The sequence below is a fragment of the Musca vetustissima genome, unplaced genomic scaffold (genome assembly GCF_032173495.1).
Source record: "Musca vetustissima isolate MV318-11 ecotype Yass unplaced genomic scaffold, APGP_CSIRO_Mvet_v1 utg56035, whole genome shotgun sequence".
Taxonomy (NCBI): Eukaryota; Metazoa; Arthropoda; class Insecta; order Diptera; family Muscidae; genus Musca; species Musca vetustissima.
The window spans coordinates 22,060-43,833 of NW_026885603.1; the positions used below are offsets into that span (position 1 = coordinate 22,060).

The following is a 21,774-nucleotide window of genomic DNA, read 5'->3' on the forward strand; positions in this document are numbered from 1 at the left end:
GATCCTTTGAAAAAATATTCTTTAAAAAATCCACGCCTTGTAATGATCCTTTGAAAAAATATTCTTTAAAAAACCCACGCCTTGTAATGATCCTTTGAAAAAATATTCTTTAAAAAATCCACGCCTTGTAATGATCCTTTGAAAAAATATTCTTTAAAAAATCCACGCCTTGTAATGATCCTTTGAAAAAATATTATTTAAAAAATCCACGCCTTGTAATGATCCTTTGAAAAAATATTCTTTAAAAATCCACGCCTTGTCTATGGCCTTGAACAAATGTTCTTTAAAAAATCCACGCTTTCTCTATGGCCTTGAAATAATATTCTTTAAAAAATCCACGCCTTGTAATGATCCTTTGAAAAATATTTTTTAAATATCCACGTTTGTGTTAGTTCTTGAACAAAATAGTTTTCAAAAATCCACCTTTGTGCTCCTTACAAAATATGCGCTTCTTATAGAAGTTAAAATACTCCCATTACCTGCTTTGTTAGTACACAGGCCTTGTAGCAAATGAGTGTGATATGTATGTTGTTTGCGGTAATCTACTTACATGACGCAACATGAGAAGTTGTAATTATGACATATGAAAATTATTGTTGCTGTTGTGGAATGGTGTGGGCACGTTACCTGTTTAAAGAGAATTTCAAATATCTTTTAAGTGTGGTCGAAGGACTTATACGATTCCAGAAAATGGCAAATATACGAGTAAAGTTCTACAGTCTACTTGTGATTGCTATAATCACACAAGTAATATTAGCTTTGTATGTAGTCGAATTATTATATATGTGTGTATATACGAACGAACTACTTCAATTGAAATGATTGCGGAGTATATTTGCCAATAAACACATGAAAGTGTGTTTGTGTGTGTGTTCGGTTTGTTAGTGTATTAGGTGCATTTAAATCTGTCAGCTACAGGTAACATAATTGGACATAACTGCAAATGGACTGCATTAAGATTGACATTTGACAGCTTTAGGATCAAAGCAATTGTAGACATCAGTATTTTGATAGGTTACAGTTTGATATGTTGTTTTGATTAGAATTTAGTTGAGGTATGCTCTGTTTTTGATTGGTAAAATGTCATTCTGAGCAATATTGACCAGTGGCTAGAAATGGTGGAATTGCGACAAATGTAAACGTCAATATTTGGTATTGAAATAATAATATTAAATTAAGGAAGTTTTAAAAATGTGCATATTTTTAAAAATTTCCATTAAACAGTAAATTTGCTATAAAAAAAGAAGCTCAATGGATTCTTGTCATACTTCTTTCTGCTTCGCTCAAAAAACATTAAGGAATTTGCATAATTGTTGTCTGTCTACAGAACCGTTTACAAGCGGAACACACCCATCCATGCAAAGTCGTTGTTGTTGCTGTTGATGCACATGTCGATATGTACTACCAACCAATGAACCGATCCAGCAATCCAAGTATGTCCTTGTCGTTGACACTCATACATCATGAAGACACACCATTGACATTTCTTTAAAGCCAATGTTTCGATATGTTCAGATTTTCGTCGTCAATGTAGAAGAGAACATGTTAATGTTGTTGTTATTGTCAGTACTTAAACTTTGACACTGTCAATAAGACGGTTCAACAATTGTACAGTATAAGGTCGTGATGTGAAAAAAGGATTTTGATGTTTCTAAGGAATATTTTTTTTCAGGGATCATTAAAAGACGTGGGTTTGTTAAAGAATATTTTTTCAAGGATCATTACAAGGCGCGGATTTTTTTTTAAAGAATATTTTTTCAAGGACCATTACAAGACGTGGATTTTTTAAAGAATTTTTTTCAAAGGACCATTACAAGGCGTGGATTTTTTTAACAAATATTTTTTCAAGGACCATTACAAGGCGTGGATTTTTAAAAAAAATATTTTTTCAAGAACCCTTAAAAGGCGTGGATTTATTAAAGAATTTTTTTTCAAGGACCATTAAAAGGCGTGGATTTTTTAAAGAATATTTTTCCAAGGACCATTAAAAGGCGTGGATTTTTTAAATATTTTTTTCTAGGGTCTACAAGAGGCTTGGATTTCTTAAAGAATATTTTTTCAAGGACCCTTAAAAGGAGTGGATTTGTTAAAGAATATTTTTTCAAGGACCCTTAAAAGGCGTGAATTTTTTAAAGAATATTTTTTCAAGGACCCTTAAAAGGCGTGGATTTTTTAAAGAATATTTTTTCAAAAAACCACAACAAGGCGTGGATTTTTTAAAGAATATTTTTTCAAAGAATCACAACAAGGCGTGGATTTATTAAAGAATATTTTTCAAGGACCCTTAAAAGGCGTGGATTTTTTAAAGAATATTTTTTCAAAAAACCACAACAAGGCGTGGATTTATTAAAGAATATTTTTCAAGGTCCCTTAAAAGGCGTGGATTTTTTAAAGAATATTTTTTCAAAAAACCACAACAAGGCGTGGATTTTTTAAAGAATATTTTTCAAGGTCCCTTAAAAGGCGTGGATTTTTTAAAGAATATTTTTTCAAAAAACCACAACAAGGCGTGGATTTTTTAAAGAATATTTTTTCAAAGAACCACAACAAGGCGTGGATTTATTAAAGAATATTTTTTCAAGGACCCTTAAAAGGCGTGGATTTTTTAAAGAATATTTTTTCAAAGAACCACAACAAGGCGTGGATTTTTTAAAGAATATTTTTTCAAAGAACCACACCAAGGCGTGGATTTAGTAAAGAATATTTTTTCAAGGACCCTTAAAAGGCGTGGATTTATTAAAGAATATTTTTTCAAGGACCCTTAAAAGGCGGGGATTTTTTAAAGAATATTTTTTCAAAGAACCACAACAAGGCGTGGATTTTTTAAAGAATATTTTGTCAAAGAACCACAACAAGGCGTGGATTTAGTAAAGAATACTTTTCCAAGGACCCTTAAAAGGCGTGGATTTTTTAAAGAATATTTTTTCAAGGACCCTTAAAAAGCGTGGATTTTTTAAAGAATATTTTTTCAAAGAACCACAACAAGGCGTGGATTTTTTAAAGAATATTTTTTCAAAGAACCACAACAAGGCGTGGATTTTTTAAAGAATATTTTTTCAAAGAACCACAACAAGGCGTGGATTTATTAAAGAATATTTTTTCAAGGACCCTTAAAAAGCGTGGATTTTTTAAAGAATATTTTTTCAAAGAACCACAACAAGGCGTGGATTTTTTAAAGAATATTTTTTCAAAGAACCACAACAAGGCGTGGATTTTTTAAAGAATATTTTTTCAAAGAACCACAACAAGGCGTGGATTTATTAAAGAATATTTTTTCAAGGACCCTTAAAAGGCGTGGATTTTTTAAAGAATATTTTTTCAAAGAACCACAACAAGGCGTGGATTTATTAAAGAATATTTTTTCAAAGAACCACAACAAGGCGTGGATTTATTAAAGAATATTTTTTCAAGGACCCTTAAAAGGCGTGGATTTTTTAAAGAATATTTTTTCAAAGAACCACAACAAGGCGTGGATTTTTTAAAGAATATTTTTTCAAAGAACCACACCAAGGCGTGGATTTAGTAAAGAATATTTTTTCAAGGACCCTTAAAAGGCGTGGATTTATTAAAGAATATTTTTTCAAGGACCCTTAAAAGGCGGGGATTTTTTAAAGAATATTTTTTCAAAGAACCACAACAAGGCGTGGATTTTTTAAAGAATATTTTTTCAAAGAACCACAACAAGGCGTGGATTTTTTAAAGAACCACAACAAGGCGTGGATTTAGTAAAAAATATTTTTTCAAGGACCCTTAAAAGGCGTGGATTTTTTAAAGAATATTTTTTCAAGGACCCTTAAAAAGCGTGGATTTTTTAAAGAATATTTTTTCAAGGACCCTTAAAAAGCGTGAATTTTTTAAAGAATATTTTTTCAAAGAACCACAACAAGGCGTGGATTTTTTAAAGAATATTTTTTCAAAGAACCACAACAAGGCGTGGATTTAGTAAAGAATATTTTTTCAAGGACCCTTAAAAGGCGTGGATTTTTTAAAGAATATTTTTTCAAGGACCCTTAAAAAGCGTGGATTTTTTAAAGAATATTTTTTCAAAGAACCACAACAAGGCGTGGATTTTTTAAAGAATATTTTTTCAAAGAACCACAACAAGGCGTGGATTTATTAAAGAATATTTTTTCAAGGACCCTTAAAAGGCGTGGATTTTTTAAAGAATATTTTTTCAAAGAACCACAACAAGGCGTGGATTTTTATACCCTACACAACTATGTTGTCAGGGTATTATAGCTTTGTGCAGCCCCAAATGTTTGTAACGCCGCGAAATATTGGTCCTAGACCCACCTTTAAGTATACCGATCGTCATATCTCGACTAGCTGAGTCGATCTAGACATGTGTGTCCGTCCGTCCGTCTGTCCATTATAATTTGTAAACACGATACAGGCCACAGTTATGGACCAATCTTCACGAAATTTTGCATGTAGGATGGGTTCTGGCCAATGAAGACCCCTATTGTTTTTGGAAAAGATCGGTTAATATTTAGGGGATGAAATGGACCAAATACTAAATTTTTGTCGGTTTTTCTGGTCGCTCCAGAGGCCGCAATTATGGCCCAAACACCGCGATTTTTTGCATGGAGAAGGGGATCGGGCCAGAGAATAAGCATGCATGTTTTGATAAAGATCGGTCAATATTTAGCGGGTCAAATGGACCCTGACTTTTGTGTGAAAAATGACAAAATTTTTATTCTATGGCATATATATTTACTCCTGGAGGATGTAGACCCCACGAGTTGATAGCATATCCAAGAGGAGTGGTTGGCCTTTAAATTGATACCAAATATATTGATGTATCTACTCAGATGTGGGAGTTACAGTCAAATATTTACAGGTGCTTACGTATTCAGATATTATTTAGTAACCCATTACCACATTAGAGGGAGAAATATCGCGCTGATGGCTTTGAAATTTTTTATGAAGTTCCAGTTATGGTCAAGAACAACGCCTACAATTTTCGGTGATGATCAGATTAAAATTTTGGGATGAAATGGACCGAAAACATAATTTTTTGTGTGTTTTCGAGTAGAGTATAATCCGAAAATCACAACACAACCCACCGTGAAGGTAATCTGGACAAGTAAATAGAAGGATTGTACTGAATATTTGAAAAAAGTAAGGAAGAGGTGTTGTTAACCTCTAATCGGACAAGAGGGGGCAAATATCACGAAATATTACTCAGACTCGGAATAAACATCCTCAGAAAGTTAGAGTTCGTGGTAGTTGTGTAGGGTATCGCATGGTCGGCCCCGTCCGACTATACTGCTCCGCTAACTGGTTTAAAGAATATTTTTTCAAAGAACCACAACAAGGCGTGGATTTATTAAAGAATATTTTTTCAAGGACCCTTAAAAGGCGTGGATTTTTTAAAGAATAATTTTTCAAAGGACCACAACAAGGCGTGAATTTTTTGTAAAGTATAGTTTTCAAGGACCATTACAACGGGTGAATTTTTTTAAAGAATATTTTTAAAGGACCATTACAAGACGTGGATTTTTTTAAAGAATATTTTTTCAAAGGATCATCACAAGGCGTGGATTTTTTAAAGAATATTTTTTCAAAGGATCATTACAAGGCGTGGATTTTTTAAAGAATATTTTTTCAAAGAACCACAACAAGGCGTGGATTTTTTAAAGAATATTTTTTCAAAGAACCACAACAAGGCGTGGATTTATTAAAGAATATTTTTTCAAGGACCCTTAAAAGGCGTGGATTTTTTAAAGAATAATTTTTCAAAGGACCACAACAAGGCGTGAATTTTTTGTAAAGTATAGTTTTCAAGGACCATTACAACGGGTGGATTTTTTTAAAGAATATTTTTAAAGGACCATTACAAGACGTGGATTTTTTTAAAGAATATTTTTCAAGGACCATTACAAGGCGAGGATTTTTTAAAGAATATTTTTAAAGGACCATTACAAGACGTGGATTTTTTTAAAGAATATTTTTCAAGGACCATTACAAGGCGTGGATTTTTTTAAAGAATATTTTTCAAGGACCATTACAAGGCGTGGATTTTTTTTAAAGAATATTTTTCAAGGACCATTACAAGGCGTGGATTTTTTTAAAGAATATTTTTCAAGGACCATTACAAGGCGTGGATTTTTTTAAAGAATATGCTTTCAATATTTTTTCAAAAGAAACGGGATACACACATGGTTCCTGTGTCTGCCCATGTTTAATTGTAAACAAAGTACAGGTCGCATTTATGATCCGATTTGGATAAAATTTGGCCCAAGGACGAACCCTATTGAAATTGGGGAAAATCGGTTCAAATTTCTCATATATATTTTCGTCCGATTTTATGTAAATGATGCTCTAAAGTCCCTATATATCCTTCGATTTGGACGAAATTTGGCATAGCGTACTGAATTTAGTCTAGAACGATGTCTGTTAAGTTTCGTGAAAATCGGTTCAGATTTAGATATAGTTCCCATATATATATATATATATATATTTTGGGAAAATATTGCACCAAAGTCCCTATATATACTTCGATTTGAACGAAATTCGGCATAACGTACTGAATTAAGTCTAGAACGATGTGTGCTGAATTTCCTGAAAGTCGGTTCAGATTTAGATATAGCTCCCATGTATCAAAGACCCAAAGTTATGTCGATTGGGACAAAATTTTGCACAGCGTACTGAAGTTACTATAACCTACCGGGTGTCGAGTTTTGTTGGAATCGGTTCAGATTTAGATATAACTTCATATAGTTTCGTCCGATTTTATGTAAGTTGTGCACCAACGACGCAAAGTAACTCCGATTTTCACACAGTGTTGCACAACTTACCGAAGTTAGAGTAGTCTAACGTGTGTCAAGTTTTTTTTACATCGGTTCAGATTTGGATATTGCTCCCATATAGGTTAATGGTCCTTCAGAAATGTATCTGTTAGCGTGGATTTTTTGTTAAATTTCATTGAAGGGCCCAAAGATGCGAGGATTTTTTTAAATAATATTTTATTGGGGGAGGTTTTTTATGTATTCGGACTTTCTGTCCTTTAATGGACTTTATTGGATATAACTCTATCTCGTCTCAATTCACTGTCCACATAACTCCCTGTCACACATAATTGTTGTTAATATAAAGTTCACACAAGACACATATTTGTCCGTACGAGGTGGGTGGGACTACAAAACATAAACATTCTATGGAACACTGTCAACACGAATAATTACACATGTAAATTTTTGCAAATAGCAAAAATGCTATTGTAACAAGCCATCCTTGCTTTTATCTATCAGAAAATTGTCCTTAGGGCAAAACACTGCTGCTGCTGTTGCAGTTATCCTTTCAAGTGTCCAGTTCAGCTATTACGAACGTACAACGAACGATAACTGCAAATGTTGATAATTTGGAAACAAGAACAACATCAACAACACAATTCGTCGTAACATCACTTACTACGAATGTCCATTTCCATTTGCAATGAAAATTAATTTCGATTTTTCCGCAACATCTTCCTTTTTGACTTTGATTTGATTACAGTGTAACCATGTAGTAAGTAACCGAAGGATGAGAATTTTGCATTTCATTGTCATGTGAAGACAGAACAGAATAAAGCTGGATGGACTTGAAGCATTACAAATGCATAAATGTTACCAAAATTAAGAGTTCAGTTGCCCGATGGCAACTATAATGTCATTTAAATAAGCATATCATTTGCATTGCGACATCAATTAGGGAAAAAAAACAGTAAGGAAAGTAGTAAAGTCGGACGGGGCCGACTATATGATACCCTTCACCACTATGGGTATTTTAAAAGAATGCATCCTAACAGAAGGGCCATTAACATGCTATTGGATGAACTAAAATATGTGACCTTTATCTAAATGTGAATCGACTTAGATCAATTCATAAACATGTCATTCGTTGTTACAATGGGACAAAATTATGTAAATCAATTTAAAGCAAATATAAAAAAATATCAAAATGCTCAATTTTGTACTTTGTGCAAAATTTCATGTCAATATTACGAATTAAAATCGGAGGAAAATATATATGGAAGGTATATCCAAATATGAACATATTTCAACCAAACTTGTCACAGTTTTAGTTATGCTAACTTCAGCAGGTTTTGTTCCCAATGGTCATATTTTGGGTCCTACGGAGGAAACTATACATGGGAGCTATATCTAAATCTGAACAAAACTTAACACGTTTGGCTATACTATCTTCAGTACGTAATGCAAAATTTTGTCTCAATCGCCCTAATTTTGGGTCTTTGGTGCACCATTTATTTAAACGCGGACGAAAATATGTATGGGAGCTACTTCATTCTAGACTTAATTCAGTACGTGGAAATCGAAAGATATATAGGGACTTTGGTATACCATTTACATTAAATCGGTCGAAATATATATAGAAGCTATATCTAAAAGCTAAACATATTTTCGGGAAACGTTACACACATCTTTCTATACTCATTTCAGTACGCTATGCAAAATTTCGTGCAAATCAAAATTTGGTGAACCATTTACTTTAAATCGGTGGAAAATATATATGGGAGCTATATCCAAATCTGAACCGATTTTCAAGAAATTTTATACACATCATTCTAGACTCAATTCAGTACGCTATGCCAAATTTCGTGCAAATCGAAAGATATATAGGGACTTTGGTATACCATTTACCAAAAATCGGGCGAAACTATATATGGGAGCTATATCTAAAACTGAACAGATTTTCACGAAATTTAACACACGTCTTAACTGAGTGCGATGTGCCAAAATTCGTGCAAATCGAATGATTTTCAGGGACTTTTGTGCACTATTTACCTAAAATCGGGCGAAATTATATATGGAAGCTATATCTACATCTGTTTGTCCTTGGGTCAAATAGATGAGCTGTGCAAAATTTCAACCAATTCGGATCATAAATGCGACCTGCACTTTGTTTACAATTTAACATGGACAGACGGACAGACCGGACGGACATGCATAAATCGATTTAGAAAGTGATTCTAATGAACCATGTGTCTATCTCGTTTCCTTTTGCCTGTTACAAACATATGCACAAAGACATAATATTCTGTCCGACATTGGACTGAATTTAAAACCATTACGACCATACGATACCCTACACAACTACCACGGAACTCTAACTTTCTGCGAATGTTTATTCCGAGTCTGGGTAATATTTCGTGATATTTGCCCCCTCTTGCCCAGCACCTCTACCTTACATTTTCGAATACTCAGTACAGTCACTCTAATTACTTGTCCATATTTCCTTCACAGTGGGTTGTGTTGTGATGTTCGGATTATATTCGACTCGAAAACACACAAAAAATTAAGTTTTCGTCACCGAAAATTGTAACCGTTGTCCTTGACCATAACTGGAACTTCGTGGAAAATTTCAAAGCGATAAGCACGATATTTCCGCCCTCTGTGGTAATGGGTTACTAAATAATATCTGAATACGTAAGCACATGTAAATGTGTGAGTGTAACTCCCAGATCTGAGTAGATACATCACTGTATTTGGTATCAATTTAAAGGCCAACCACTCCTCATGGATATGCTATCAACTCTATATCCTTCAGGAGTAAGTATATACGCCCCAGAATAAAAATTTTATAATTTTTCACTCAAGAGTCAGGGTCCATTTGATCTTTATCAAAAACAAAACAATTTCGTGAAGATTGGTCCATAACTGTGGCCTGTATCGAGTTTACAAATTATACTGGACAGACAGACGGACGGACGGACAGACACACATGTCTAGATCGACTCAGCTAGTCGAGATATGACAATCGGTATACTTAAAGGTGGGTCTAGGACCAATATTTCGCGGCGTTACAAACTCCTGTTGCTGCACAAAGCTATAATACCCTGACAACATAGTTGTGTAGGGTATAAAGACGTTTCAAATGTAGTGACGTTTGTCCTTCTTGGATTCTGGAAAATGTGCTGCTTATTTGAAAGTATTGGTTTTCTCATGATAGGAGACATTTTTAATAACTTCCTGATCTAAACCTGATATAAATTTCATACATTCATCCAAATAATCGGATTCTAAGGATTTCCTTGAATAGGTCGTAATAAAAAATTTTTTGGAATTTGTTTATTGAAAAATAAACTGAATTTTTTCTTAAGGGAACCCCACCCATTCTCGGTTTCCAAAAATTTATTTTTCCCTTAAGTTTTTTTCCTTAATATTCCGTTAATAATTGTGTTCTAAACAATAGTTTATTTCTAACTACTTATTCAAACATAAAAATATTACAAGATAATTGCAAATATATTATTTGTAGTTAAAAAAATATAAACTCTCAATTGAATAGTAATATTATTTTTGAAAAAATTCTAAAACAATCAGTTTTTACACTAATTGAATGTTTGACACCGATTCGTGCAATTGTTTTGTTGGGGTGGGTCATAAATCGAATTGTTGTTACGATTGTAAACGCATAATCATCGGTTTGTTTCATGCAGCAATGTCATGGTTGGGTGACATGAACAGTGTGGTCTCAGTAATTACAAAAAAATGCGGTGGGACGACCATTTATGGTTCGATTAATACAGTATCTCATTTACAGATATCAATAGAAGTTAGACTCAATAGGCGACGGCACAGATCTGCTCTCCCGATTCACAACATTTGAAACCAAAGGTCAATAAAACTAATGGAAAATCAGATTAGATAATATCATGAAAGAACGGAATATGGAATGTTTGCAATCGGGTATTAAAAAGAAGAAAAAGCAGTAAGGAAAGTAGTAAAGTCGGACTGGGCCGACTATATGATATCCTTTACCACTTTGGTATATTCTACATATATATCCTAATAGACGTCGCCTTTTCGAGGGCACATTGATATGAAATTGAACGAACTTAAATATGTAATCTTTATCTAACACACTTTTATTTACACGCTATTCGGTATGCCGCACTGTCCAACATGTAATCTCAATCAGCACCCGTTCGAAACATATATGGATGCAATGTCTGCATATGCACCAATTTAAATAAAACGCAATAACGTCATTTAAGTCTCAATTTAATACGTTGTGCAAAATTTCGAGTCAATCGGACAAACATTAGGAGTTTTGTGCACCATTTACCTAAAATCCGACGAAATTATATATGAGACCTATATATAAATCTGAGCCGACCTTGACGAAACTTAGCAAAAATCAATCTAGACACTGTATAGGGCCTTTGGTGCACCATTTACTTTAAATCGGACGAAAATATATATGGATGCTACATTTAAATCTGAACCGATTTTCACGAAACTTAACACACATCATTCTAGGCTGAATTCAGTACGCTAGATATATAGGGACTTTGGTGCATTATCGGACGAAAATATATATGGGAGCTATATCTAAATCTAAACCGATTTGCACGAAATTTAGCACACATCATTCTAGGCTTAATTCAGTACGCTGTGCTAAATAACATATATGGGATCTATATGTAAATCTAAACCGATTTTCACGAAACTTAACACACATAATTATAGGCTAAATTCAGTAAGCTGTGCTAAATTGCGTGCAAATCGGAAGATTTATATATATCTAAATCTGAACCGATTTTCACGAAACTTAATACACATCATTATAGGCTGAATTCAGTACGCTAGATATATAGGAATTTTGATGCATTGTCGGATGAAAATATATATGGAATCGGTCGAAAATATATATGGGAGCTATATCTAAATCTAAACCGATTTTCACGAAATTTAGCTCACATCATTCTAGGCTTAATTCAGTACGCTGTGCCAAATTTCAAGATAAATTTCGAATCGAAAGATATATAGGGACTTTCGTGCACGACGGACGAAAATATATGGAAGCTATATCTAAATCTGAACCCTTTTTCACGAAACTTAACACACATCATTCTAGACCTTATTCTTTACGTTGTACCAAAATTGAGTGCACCAATTTCAACAAAACGCAATAACTTCATTCGAGCCTCAATTTGATACGTTGTGCAAACGTGTCAATCAGACAAACTTTAGGAGTTTGGTGCACCATTTACCTAAAATCGGACGAAGTTATATATGGGATCTATATATAAATTTGAGCCGATCTTTGGTGTACCATTTACATTAAATCGGTCGAAAGTTTATATGGGAACTATATCTAAATCTGAGCCGATTTTCACGAAATTTACAAAACATTATCCTAGGTGTAATTCAGTACGCTGTGCCAAATTTCGAGCAAATCGAAAGATATTTAGGGTACCGAATTGAGTCTAGAATAATGTGTGGTAAGATTCGGAAAAATCGGTTCAGATTTCGATATAACCCCCAAATATACATATATATTCTTCCGATTTTACCTTAACGGTGCACCACATTCCCAATGTTTGTCCTATTAACACGAAATTTTGCACAACGTATCAAATTGAAACTTGAATGACGTTATTGCGTTTTATTGAAATTGGTACAGATGCAGCCATGGCTTCCATATATATTTTGAACGGGTGTCTGATTGAAATTGCATTTTTAATAGTGCGACGTACCAAATAGTGTGTATCAATTTTCCTATAAATAACACTGTGCTACAAAATAACAAAAAAAAAATTTTCAGGAGTTCTAATGTACCAATTCTGTTTAGTTGGAGTCTCTGGACCACGAAAATACCTTTGGTTTTTTCGGGTTCACTTCGAAAATTAATTTTATAACGGTAAATATAGAGAAAAACGTGGTTTCATGGACTTTCAATTTGAAACTCGAATAAATTATTTACTTCTTAACAGATTTATATTATTCTTTTTTTCATTCGAAGAGTATAATTTTTCCTTTCAAACAAGATATATATTTGAAAAATCGGTTGAGGATAGGCTGAGTTACAGCGGTTGAAATGTGAAAAAATATGCATAAAATGACAAAATTTATTTTTCTTCGGACTGTACAATGAAATTATGATATCAAGCCATATAAGTTTTATTATATTACGGGGAAGAAAACTGAATTAGCTTTCGAAAATGATAAAAATCAAAAAAATCGGTTAAAAATGGATGACTTATACAAATTTTTGTACTGATTCTATGCATATTCTCTAAAGGAAATATGGGTCTGTATCGTTTCCTGTTACAACCCGTTATGTTTGCAACAGCAAAAGGAAACGAGATAGACTCATAGTTCCTTTAGAGAATATGCATACAATCAATACAATCATTTTTATCATTTTCGAAAGCTAATTCAATTTTCTTCCCCGTAATATAATAAATGGCTTGATATCATAATTTCATCGTACAGTCCGAAGAGAAATAAATTTGGTCATTTTATGCGTATTTTTTCACATTTCACCCGCTGTAACTCAGCCAATCCTCAACCGATTTACCAAATATATATCTTGTTTGAGAGGAAAAATTGTACTCTTCGAAAGAAAAAAAGTATAATATAAATCTGTTAAAAAGTAAATAAATTATTCGTGTTTAAAATTGAAAATCCATGAAACCACGTTTTTCTCTATATTTACCGTTATAAAATACATTTTCGAAGTGACCCAGAAAAACCAAAGGTATTTTCGTGGTCCAGGGACTCCAACTAAACAGAATTGGTACATTAGAACCCCTGAAAAATTTTCGTGTCGCACAGTGTAATTTTCCATAAATTTGTCCCATGGTACGCAGACGACACTAAATCTGCCCGAATGAAATTAAATTTTACATGAGTATGTTCCTTCGAGAGAACATTGACATGCAATTGTAAGGATACATAGTGGTGAAGGGTATCATATAGTCGGCCCAGTCCGACTTTACTACTTTCCTTACTGGTTAATATTTATAAATCCAATATCAGGCGAATGGAATGTACGATTTGAACCAAGCTTTGCACAAACTATTATTTACCAAGCCTAGATAAAGTCCGAAGGGGGACCCATCTACCCTCTCCTCTGGTACATCCTACAAAAAGTCCTAAGTTTTCTGCTGACTGTGAGTGTATATTTGTAACATATTCCCGGTTATTAATTCTTAGGAAATTTTCATTTTAAACCTTCATAGTTTGTAATATTTTTAATTGCATAAAACTTAATTTATAGTTGCATTAAAACTTATTAATTCAAGTCTATAATATATATCTGCTAAAAAGTAAATAAATAATTCGTGTTTAAAATTGAAAATCCATGAAACCACGTTTTTCTCTATATTTGCCGTTATAAAATTAATTTTCGAAGTGACCCAGAAAAACCAAAGGTATTTTCGTGGTCCAGGGAATCCAACTAAACAGAATTGGTACATTAGAACCCCTGAAAAATTTTCGTGTCGCACAGTGTAATTTTCCATAAATTTGTCCCATGGTACGCAGACGACACTAAATCTGCCCGAATGAAATTAAATTTTACATGAGTATGTTCCTTCGAGAGACCATTGACATGCAATTGTAAGGATACATAGTGGTGAAGGGTATCATATAGTCGGTCCAGTCCGACTTTACTACTTTCCTTACTGGTTAATATTTATAAATCCAATATCAGGCGAATGGAATGTACGATTTGAACCAAGCTTTGCACAAACTATTATTTACCAAGCCTAGATAAAGTCCGAAGGGGGACCCATCTACCCTCTCCTCTGGTACATCCTACAAAAAGTCCTAAGTTTTCTGCTGACTGTGAGTGTATATTTGTAACATATTCCCGGTTATTAATTCTTAGGAAATTTTCATTTTAAACCTTCATAGTTTGTAATATTTTTAATTGCATAAAACTTAATTTATAGTTGCATTAAAACTTATTAATTCAAGTCTATAATTAATACATTTTAATTACAGCTTTATTGGATAATGTTGTAGGAAAATACAAATTATTTTGATGGGAGCATTCAATGAAAAATGCATATATTTATACAAAATAGTTCGACTTAGAACAATTCATTAGTACTCTATACTAAAGAAATTAAAAATAATATATTTAAATATTTGTTTCATATTGTAAAAAGACAGGATATGCCAATGAAAATATGGTCTTATTAGGTTTATCCAGAGGTAATGCATGATGTGAGATATTTATCGAACATCCAATTTTTCCACTTGTCTAACACTACTTTTGGAATAGAAGGGTATGTGTAGGTCCAACTCACCTTTACATATCTACAATGTAATGTAATTCTTTTCGTGTGTGTGTGTGTTTTTTTTTTGCATCATCAATGTATGTATATATATGTATGTATGTGAATTAGCGAAAAGTCATAAAACAATGGCAAATCAAATAAAATGAAGCGCAACCATTTAACAGAAATCAGTACAAATTGAAAAACATTTAACAATTTGTCAACACACACGTTGCAATTTTCAACTTGACAATGTGCATTACCGACCGACCAACTAACTAACTGACAATCACACAAGTCGTCATACACAGCAAGTTTGTAGTCAACTGTTGTTCGTGTTGTTGTTGTTGTTCCTGTTGTTTTAACAAACAGTACAGTGATTTGTAAATAAAGGAGTGCAACATTGGGACAAAAAAAGGAACCATCAGCAGGAATCAGAGTGAGTGGTAAAAATAGTGAAATTAATTTGAACTCGAGAAAAAAAATTAAAAATGCTGATGAAGTGAATAATATCAAAATATTATTGTTGTTGTGTGTGTATTTTGTTTTTTGAAATTTATTTAAATTTTGAAATGTGTATGTCAGCAAAAAGTATGACGAAACATTTGAAATGTAGAGCAATCAAAATGAATGTGTAATTTGTAAATCTATAAAAAAATGACGGAACTAAATAAACTATTGTATTAAAGGACGATTACATTTCGATTTTGTAATTGTAGTTGTTTATTGCATATGTACATCACACATTTTGTCAATACAAAACCATCATCATATTATAATTCTAAATACTCATGGGAATTTTTGGTTGACCCACATATTTAATACGCCTAAGGATAACAACAAATAAATAAAAATATTCAATCATTATTGAAAGTAAAATGGAAAGTAAATATCAACAACCGGAACCTAACATATTTAGATATGAAAGTGCATTAGTTATGAGATACTAAGATTAAATAGCAAGAGAATAAGAATTACATATATATATTTAAGGAACTCCCCATTCTCGATTTTATTTTTTCAAGATTTTCAATGGGCTGGTAAATCAATACCAATGCTTGTTAAGGTTCGTAACTTTGCACATATATATTTGAAGATTTAAAAGAGAAGACAAATAATTTACAAAAAAATTTTGTAATTGTTTTGTTGTTGTTTTTGTAATTAAAGAGAAGCCCTTATTTTTGATGACGGGCATGATAACTCCTCACTGGAACATCGGAATCCGAAAATTCCAACGGTGTTAGAAAGAGTACATGTCTGGCTCTCGTATGAACTAGGATTATTGACTTCGCTCTAAAATTAACAAAATGGTGGACCTTTGAAAAAATATTTGTCGAAAATCGAAGATTTTTGACCAAAAACCAAATTAAAAAATAAGGAAGATCTTCTCCGATTGGCTTTATCCTAGTTCATACGATAGCTATACACTCACAGAGAACTCATGGCAGAAATCCATCTTTATATGTGTGAATTGAAATGTCTGTATGTTAAGAAATTTTTTTCCATACACACTATTCAATTGTTTTAGAGTCCACTTAAAATATATCGGCTATTTAAATCTGTATATTAAAACCAGTAAGGAAAGATCAAAAGTCGGACGGGGCCGACTATATGATACCCTTCACCACGTTGGGTACATACAAGAGATACTCATATGTACAATATCCTTTAGATAGAATAGACATATCATCTTTGGAGGACCATTGAAATGGAATCTAACTAAATTAACTGCCTGAATAAAACAACCCATTCCGATACAATCTGAAATCTATGAAAAATTTATTTTCAATCATCGAGCAAAATATGTATAAGATCTATATATATAAATGGACATCTTTGAGTAACCCTGGCATCCACCGTTTGGTATGTTGCAACACTATGCGCTATCCAAAATTTATCTCGACACTAAATCCAATACACATTATTCTACCAAACTTGGTATATATCAATCTAGACCTACTTCAATACTCTGTGCAAAACTTTATCTCAATCGGACAAATATTGGGAGTTTGGTGCACCATTTACCTAAAATCGAACGAATCTATATATGGGAGCTATATCTAAATCTGAACCGATTTCAGCCAAACTTGGAATAATCGATTTCATCCCAACTTTTTACATCTTAATATTTCCTCCAAACTTAGTTTATGTTCGAAGAAGGGGAATATCGGTCCAATCCCCCCCCCACAAAATGGTCAAAATTGTGCTAAAAACTAATTATATAATAACATCCAAACGGACTATCCGATTTTAACGAAACTCTGTACAACCTATTATCTTTACCATGCCTAGAGCAAGTAGGAAGATGGGACCCATTAATCCACTACTTCTGGTACCTCCCCCACAAAGGGTCAAAATTTTTAACATTTACAAATTCAATATCAGGCTAATGGAATGTCCGATTTGAACCAAACTTTGCACAACCTATTACCTTTACCAAACCTAGATGAAGTTTGAAGATGGCACCCATTGGCCCACTCCTTGTGATACCTCTCCCACAGAGGATCAAAATTTTCAATATTTGTAAATCCAATATCAGGCTAATTCAATGCCAGATTTGAACCTAACTTTGTACAACCTATTACCTTTACCAAGCCTAGATGAAGTACGAAGGTGAGACCCATTGATCTACTCTTTCTGGTACGTCGCCCGCAAAGGGTCAAAATGTTCAATATTTATAAATCCAGTATCGGGCGAATGAAATGTCTGATTTGAACCATTCTTTGCACAATCTATTATCTTTATTAAGGCTAGATCAGGTCTGAAGATGGGACCAATTGATCCACTCCTTCTGGTACCTCCACACGAATGGTCAACATTTTTAATATTTATAAATCCAATATCAGTCGAATGGAATGTCCCATTTGAACCAAATTTGGCACAACATATTATCTTTACCAAACCTAGATCAAGCCCGAACATGGGACCCGTGGGACGACATTTGTGAATTTAGTCTAGAATGTTTTGTGTTAAGGTTGGTTGAAACCGGTTGAAATTTAGATATGTCTCCCATGAATACTTCCGTCCGATTTCATACAAAATATTCACCGCTGAATATAATTTATATTTGAAAAATTTTATATAACATTGACATATGTCAAAATATTAACATGAATTGGCGGTCACTTAAACAGATGGAACTGGTGAATTTAGTGAAATTGAAAATTGTTAATAATTTGAAGATATTGTTCAAAAGTTTCGTATATAAAGTTCATAAATATGATTTTTTCCCAAAAAAATTTGAGTTTCAGAAGCTATTGGCAATCAGTGCCAGAGAATATTTTAAGGGTTATAGCACCAATCGACGCCTTGATATGTTCTTTGTCAAACATTTTGCGACCGTCTGTGACCGTTCGTAAACATGCCGATAAAATAAAAATAATCGTAAAAAATTGCATCTACAAATTTAATAAAATTTGACTTTTAATAATATAGCATGCTGATGATAAAATTGCAAGACATAAGTCTTGCATACACCAACGATCGCATTCTATTTTGATATATGTTTATACCCTTCACCACACTGGGGTACAGGGAATTATGTCTTTGTGCAAAAGCAAACGAGATAGACACATGGTTCCTTTTGAGAATATGCATAGAATCGCTTTCTAAGTCGATTTATGCATGTCCTTCCGTCCGTATGTACAGGTCGCATTTATGAATCGAATTGGATGAAATTTGGCACATGGACGCACCCTATTGAAATTGGGAAAAATCGGTTCAGATTTAGATATAGCTCCCATATAATTTTCGTCCGATTTAATGTAAATGGTGCACCAAAGACTCTATATATCTTTCGATTTGCACGAAATTTGGTACAGTGTACTGAATTAAGCCTAGAATGATGTATGCTAAGTTTCGTGAAATTCGGTCCAGATTTAGATGCGCCAAAGTCCGATTTTTTTTTCGATTTGCACGAAATTTGGCACAGCGTACATTCGAGGGAACATTGACATACAATTGTAAGGATATATATGTAGAATATACCCAAAGTGGTCGGCCCAGTCCGACTTTACTACTTTCCTTGTGAGCCACGGTTTTCAAATGGCATGAGGTCAATATAAAAATTTCAGATTTTTGTGAATATGTTATATAACGTTGATATGTGTCAAAATATTTGCATGCAATTACGCCAATTAAACAAATGGAACTGGTGATTATAATGAAAGTTAACATTATGTGTAATATGAAGATAATGATCAAAAATTTCGTATATGAAACTCATAAATATGTTTTTTACAAAAAATTTGAGTTTCAGAACCTACATGCAATCAGTGTCAGATGATATTTTAATGGTTATAGCACCAATCGACGCTTTGATCTGTTTTTTGTCCAATATTTTGCGACGTCTGTAACCGTTCGTAAACATAAGGGTTAATGCCGATAAATAAAAAATTGTCGTAAAAAATCGCATGTAAATATTTTTTTTTATAACATAGCATTGGCTGTAATTTGGTATTTTGGGTTCGCATTGTGTATCACATATTCGTCCGCTATTTTGGGTAGCCCCTATATAACAGTATCCAGCTAAATTGTTTTGTGTATTTTGTGCGAATTTTTAACCAATTTGCCTTAATTTAGTATTATATGTTTAAACAAATTGTCCGCCATTTTCGATCCACCCTATTGATTTTTTACATTTTGCTTGCAGAATCGAAATTAGCGTCCCCAAACTATTATATGTGATATTCACTTATTTCTTAAACTCACTGCTCTAATTATGGTAAAAATTGGATTTCTATCCCATAGTGCGAAGTAGCTGTAAAGAAAAAAGTGGGTCTATGTCCAATATGTCATTAACAACTCTTGGGACCACGCATGCTTAAAATAACATTTCTTGCATACCAAAATACCAAATCTCATATTGGTAAAAATGTGATTTTCAACACCCTTATCATACAAAAAAAAAAATTAAAATTAATCTTATCATATTGTGACAACATATAAATAAATTTATTTTGCTGATTCCCACGTTGGTGAAGTGATAATATCTCAATTTACTGTTTATTAGACAAAAAGACATTAACAAAATATTTAAATTTACATAACATCTAGTGACACTGGCGCCTTATCAAAATCTTTTCTTGTTTATTTTTTTATTTTAAAGGAATTTTTGCGGGACATAAATAGCAGCACCCCATATCGCAAGAGGAAAAGCAAATACAAAGGGAGCTCCGGACTACAACAGAAAGTCAGAACAACTCATCGTTCTAACACACAGTGTCGCATTTCCAAATCGAAATGTCTTTCAATGGCATTTGGCGTAGCGGCCACCGTACACAATTGTTGTACACCATTTTAATTGTCCTATCGTCCTGTCGTTGCCAAGCTCAACAGCCCAGGCGTGATGCAGAGGTATTGCAAATCAATTGTTACATCTTTTATATGTGTGTTGGTGTTTGCCTCCGCTGTCATTGTTGTCGTTGTTTTTGTTTTCTGGTATTAGGTTTGGGGAATTTTGTTTTTATTTTGTATTGCTTTTTTATATTTTTTGGTTCTGTTTTGTTTGAATGGTGATGATGATAACGGCGGAATAACACATAAAAAACGAATGAAAAAATTGAATGTTCCACATTTCTTTTGTTTAGTATCCCCCACCGGCAATTTTGAAAATGGCAAAACCATTTCATGACATATGTGTGGAAAAAACTGGCGTAACTGATGGTACGTACGAACCAATGAACGAATGAACGAACGAACCAACTAACGAACAATCAAACCAACAAACAAACAAACATATTCATACACCATATGAGCTCACATCTAAGCCCATGGGTCCAAAACAATTTTATGTTGCTTTGTTTGTTCGAAACTTTTGATGTGCAGCCACCTAAATCGTTTGTTTCGTTATTGTTGTTGCTGTTGTTTCGTATTTCATTTTTCATGTGTGCGTTTTTTGTATTTTTGAAATTTAGCGGCCATCAAGGAATTCAGTGATGGCGAGATCCATGAAGATGAGGCTCTCAAGTGTTATATGAATTGCCTTTTCCACGAATTCGATGTAGTCGATGATAATGGCGATGTTCATTTGGAGAAATTGTTCGCCGCCATTCCTGGCTCCTTGCGTGACTTACTCGTAAACGCTTCGCAAAATTGTGTACATCCGGAGGGTGATACACTGTGCCACAAAGCCTGGTGGTTCCATCAATGCTGGAAGAAAGCAGATCCGGTGGTAATTATTACACACGCCGACATCAAAGGTGATACATTTTTTTAATGACAACCACTTTCCATTCTTTGTATCATTTCAAGCATTACTTTTTGGTATAATTGAGGGATGGATAGAAGGACCGACCATCACCAATCGAAGCAACAATCCGCATGAAAGGAATTGTTGCTGAACCATTATTTTTATATTTTAATTTTTTTATTTTTATTACAGCATTAAAAAAACGAAACAAAAAAAATATCTATATATAATATTTTATGTGTCTCTAATATTAGTATAGTATTACTAACCAATAAATATATTTTATAAAACTGTGGACTTAAAAGAATGTTATAAAATTATTGCATATAATATTTTTGCTAGGGATGTGAAATGATCTAAGTGGATGGCAAGAATGTGACGTAATGGTATATCAGATGTAAATATATATGGGAATTACATCTAAATCTGTATTCTCCCCAATTTCAATAGGGTTCGTTCTTGAGCCAAATAAGTGAGATGTGCCACGTTTCATATCAATCGGATAAAAATATGACCTTGGACAGGAATGAGGATACTTTATTTAAAATTAATTGTTTTTCTTTGATAA

The 21,774-nt window shown here is 33.3% G+C and overlaps 1 protein-coding gene across 1 annotated transcript; it reads left to right on the top strand.

Annotated features, from left to right (window-relative positions):
- The first annotated feature begins 20,230 nt into the window (after positions 1-20,230).
- On the top strand, positions 20,231-21,303 carry LOC133332833 (pheromone-binding protein-related protein 6). The gene is made up of 4 exons (XM_061541204.1): positions 20,231-20,371; positions 20,605-20,680; positions 20,932-21,188; positions 21,269-21,303. Exons 1-4 carry the CDS (start codon positions 20,258-20,260, stop codon positions 21,284-21,286), a joined length of 465 nt encoding a protein of 154 aa, XP_061397188.1. The 5' UTR covers positions 20,231-20,257; the 3' UTR covers positions 21,287-21,303.
- The last annotated feature ends 471 nt before the right edge of the window (positions 21,304-21,774 follow it).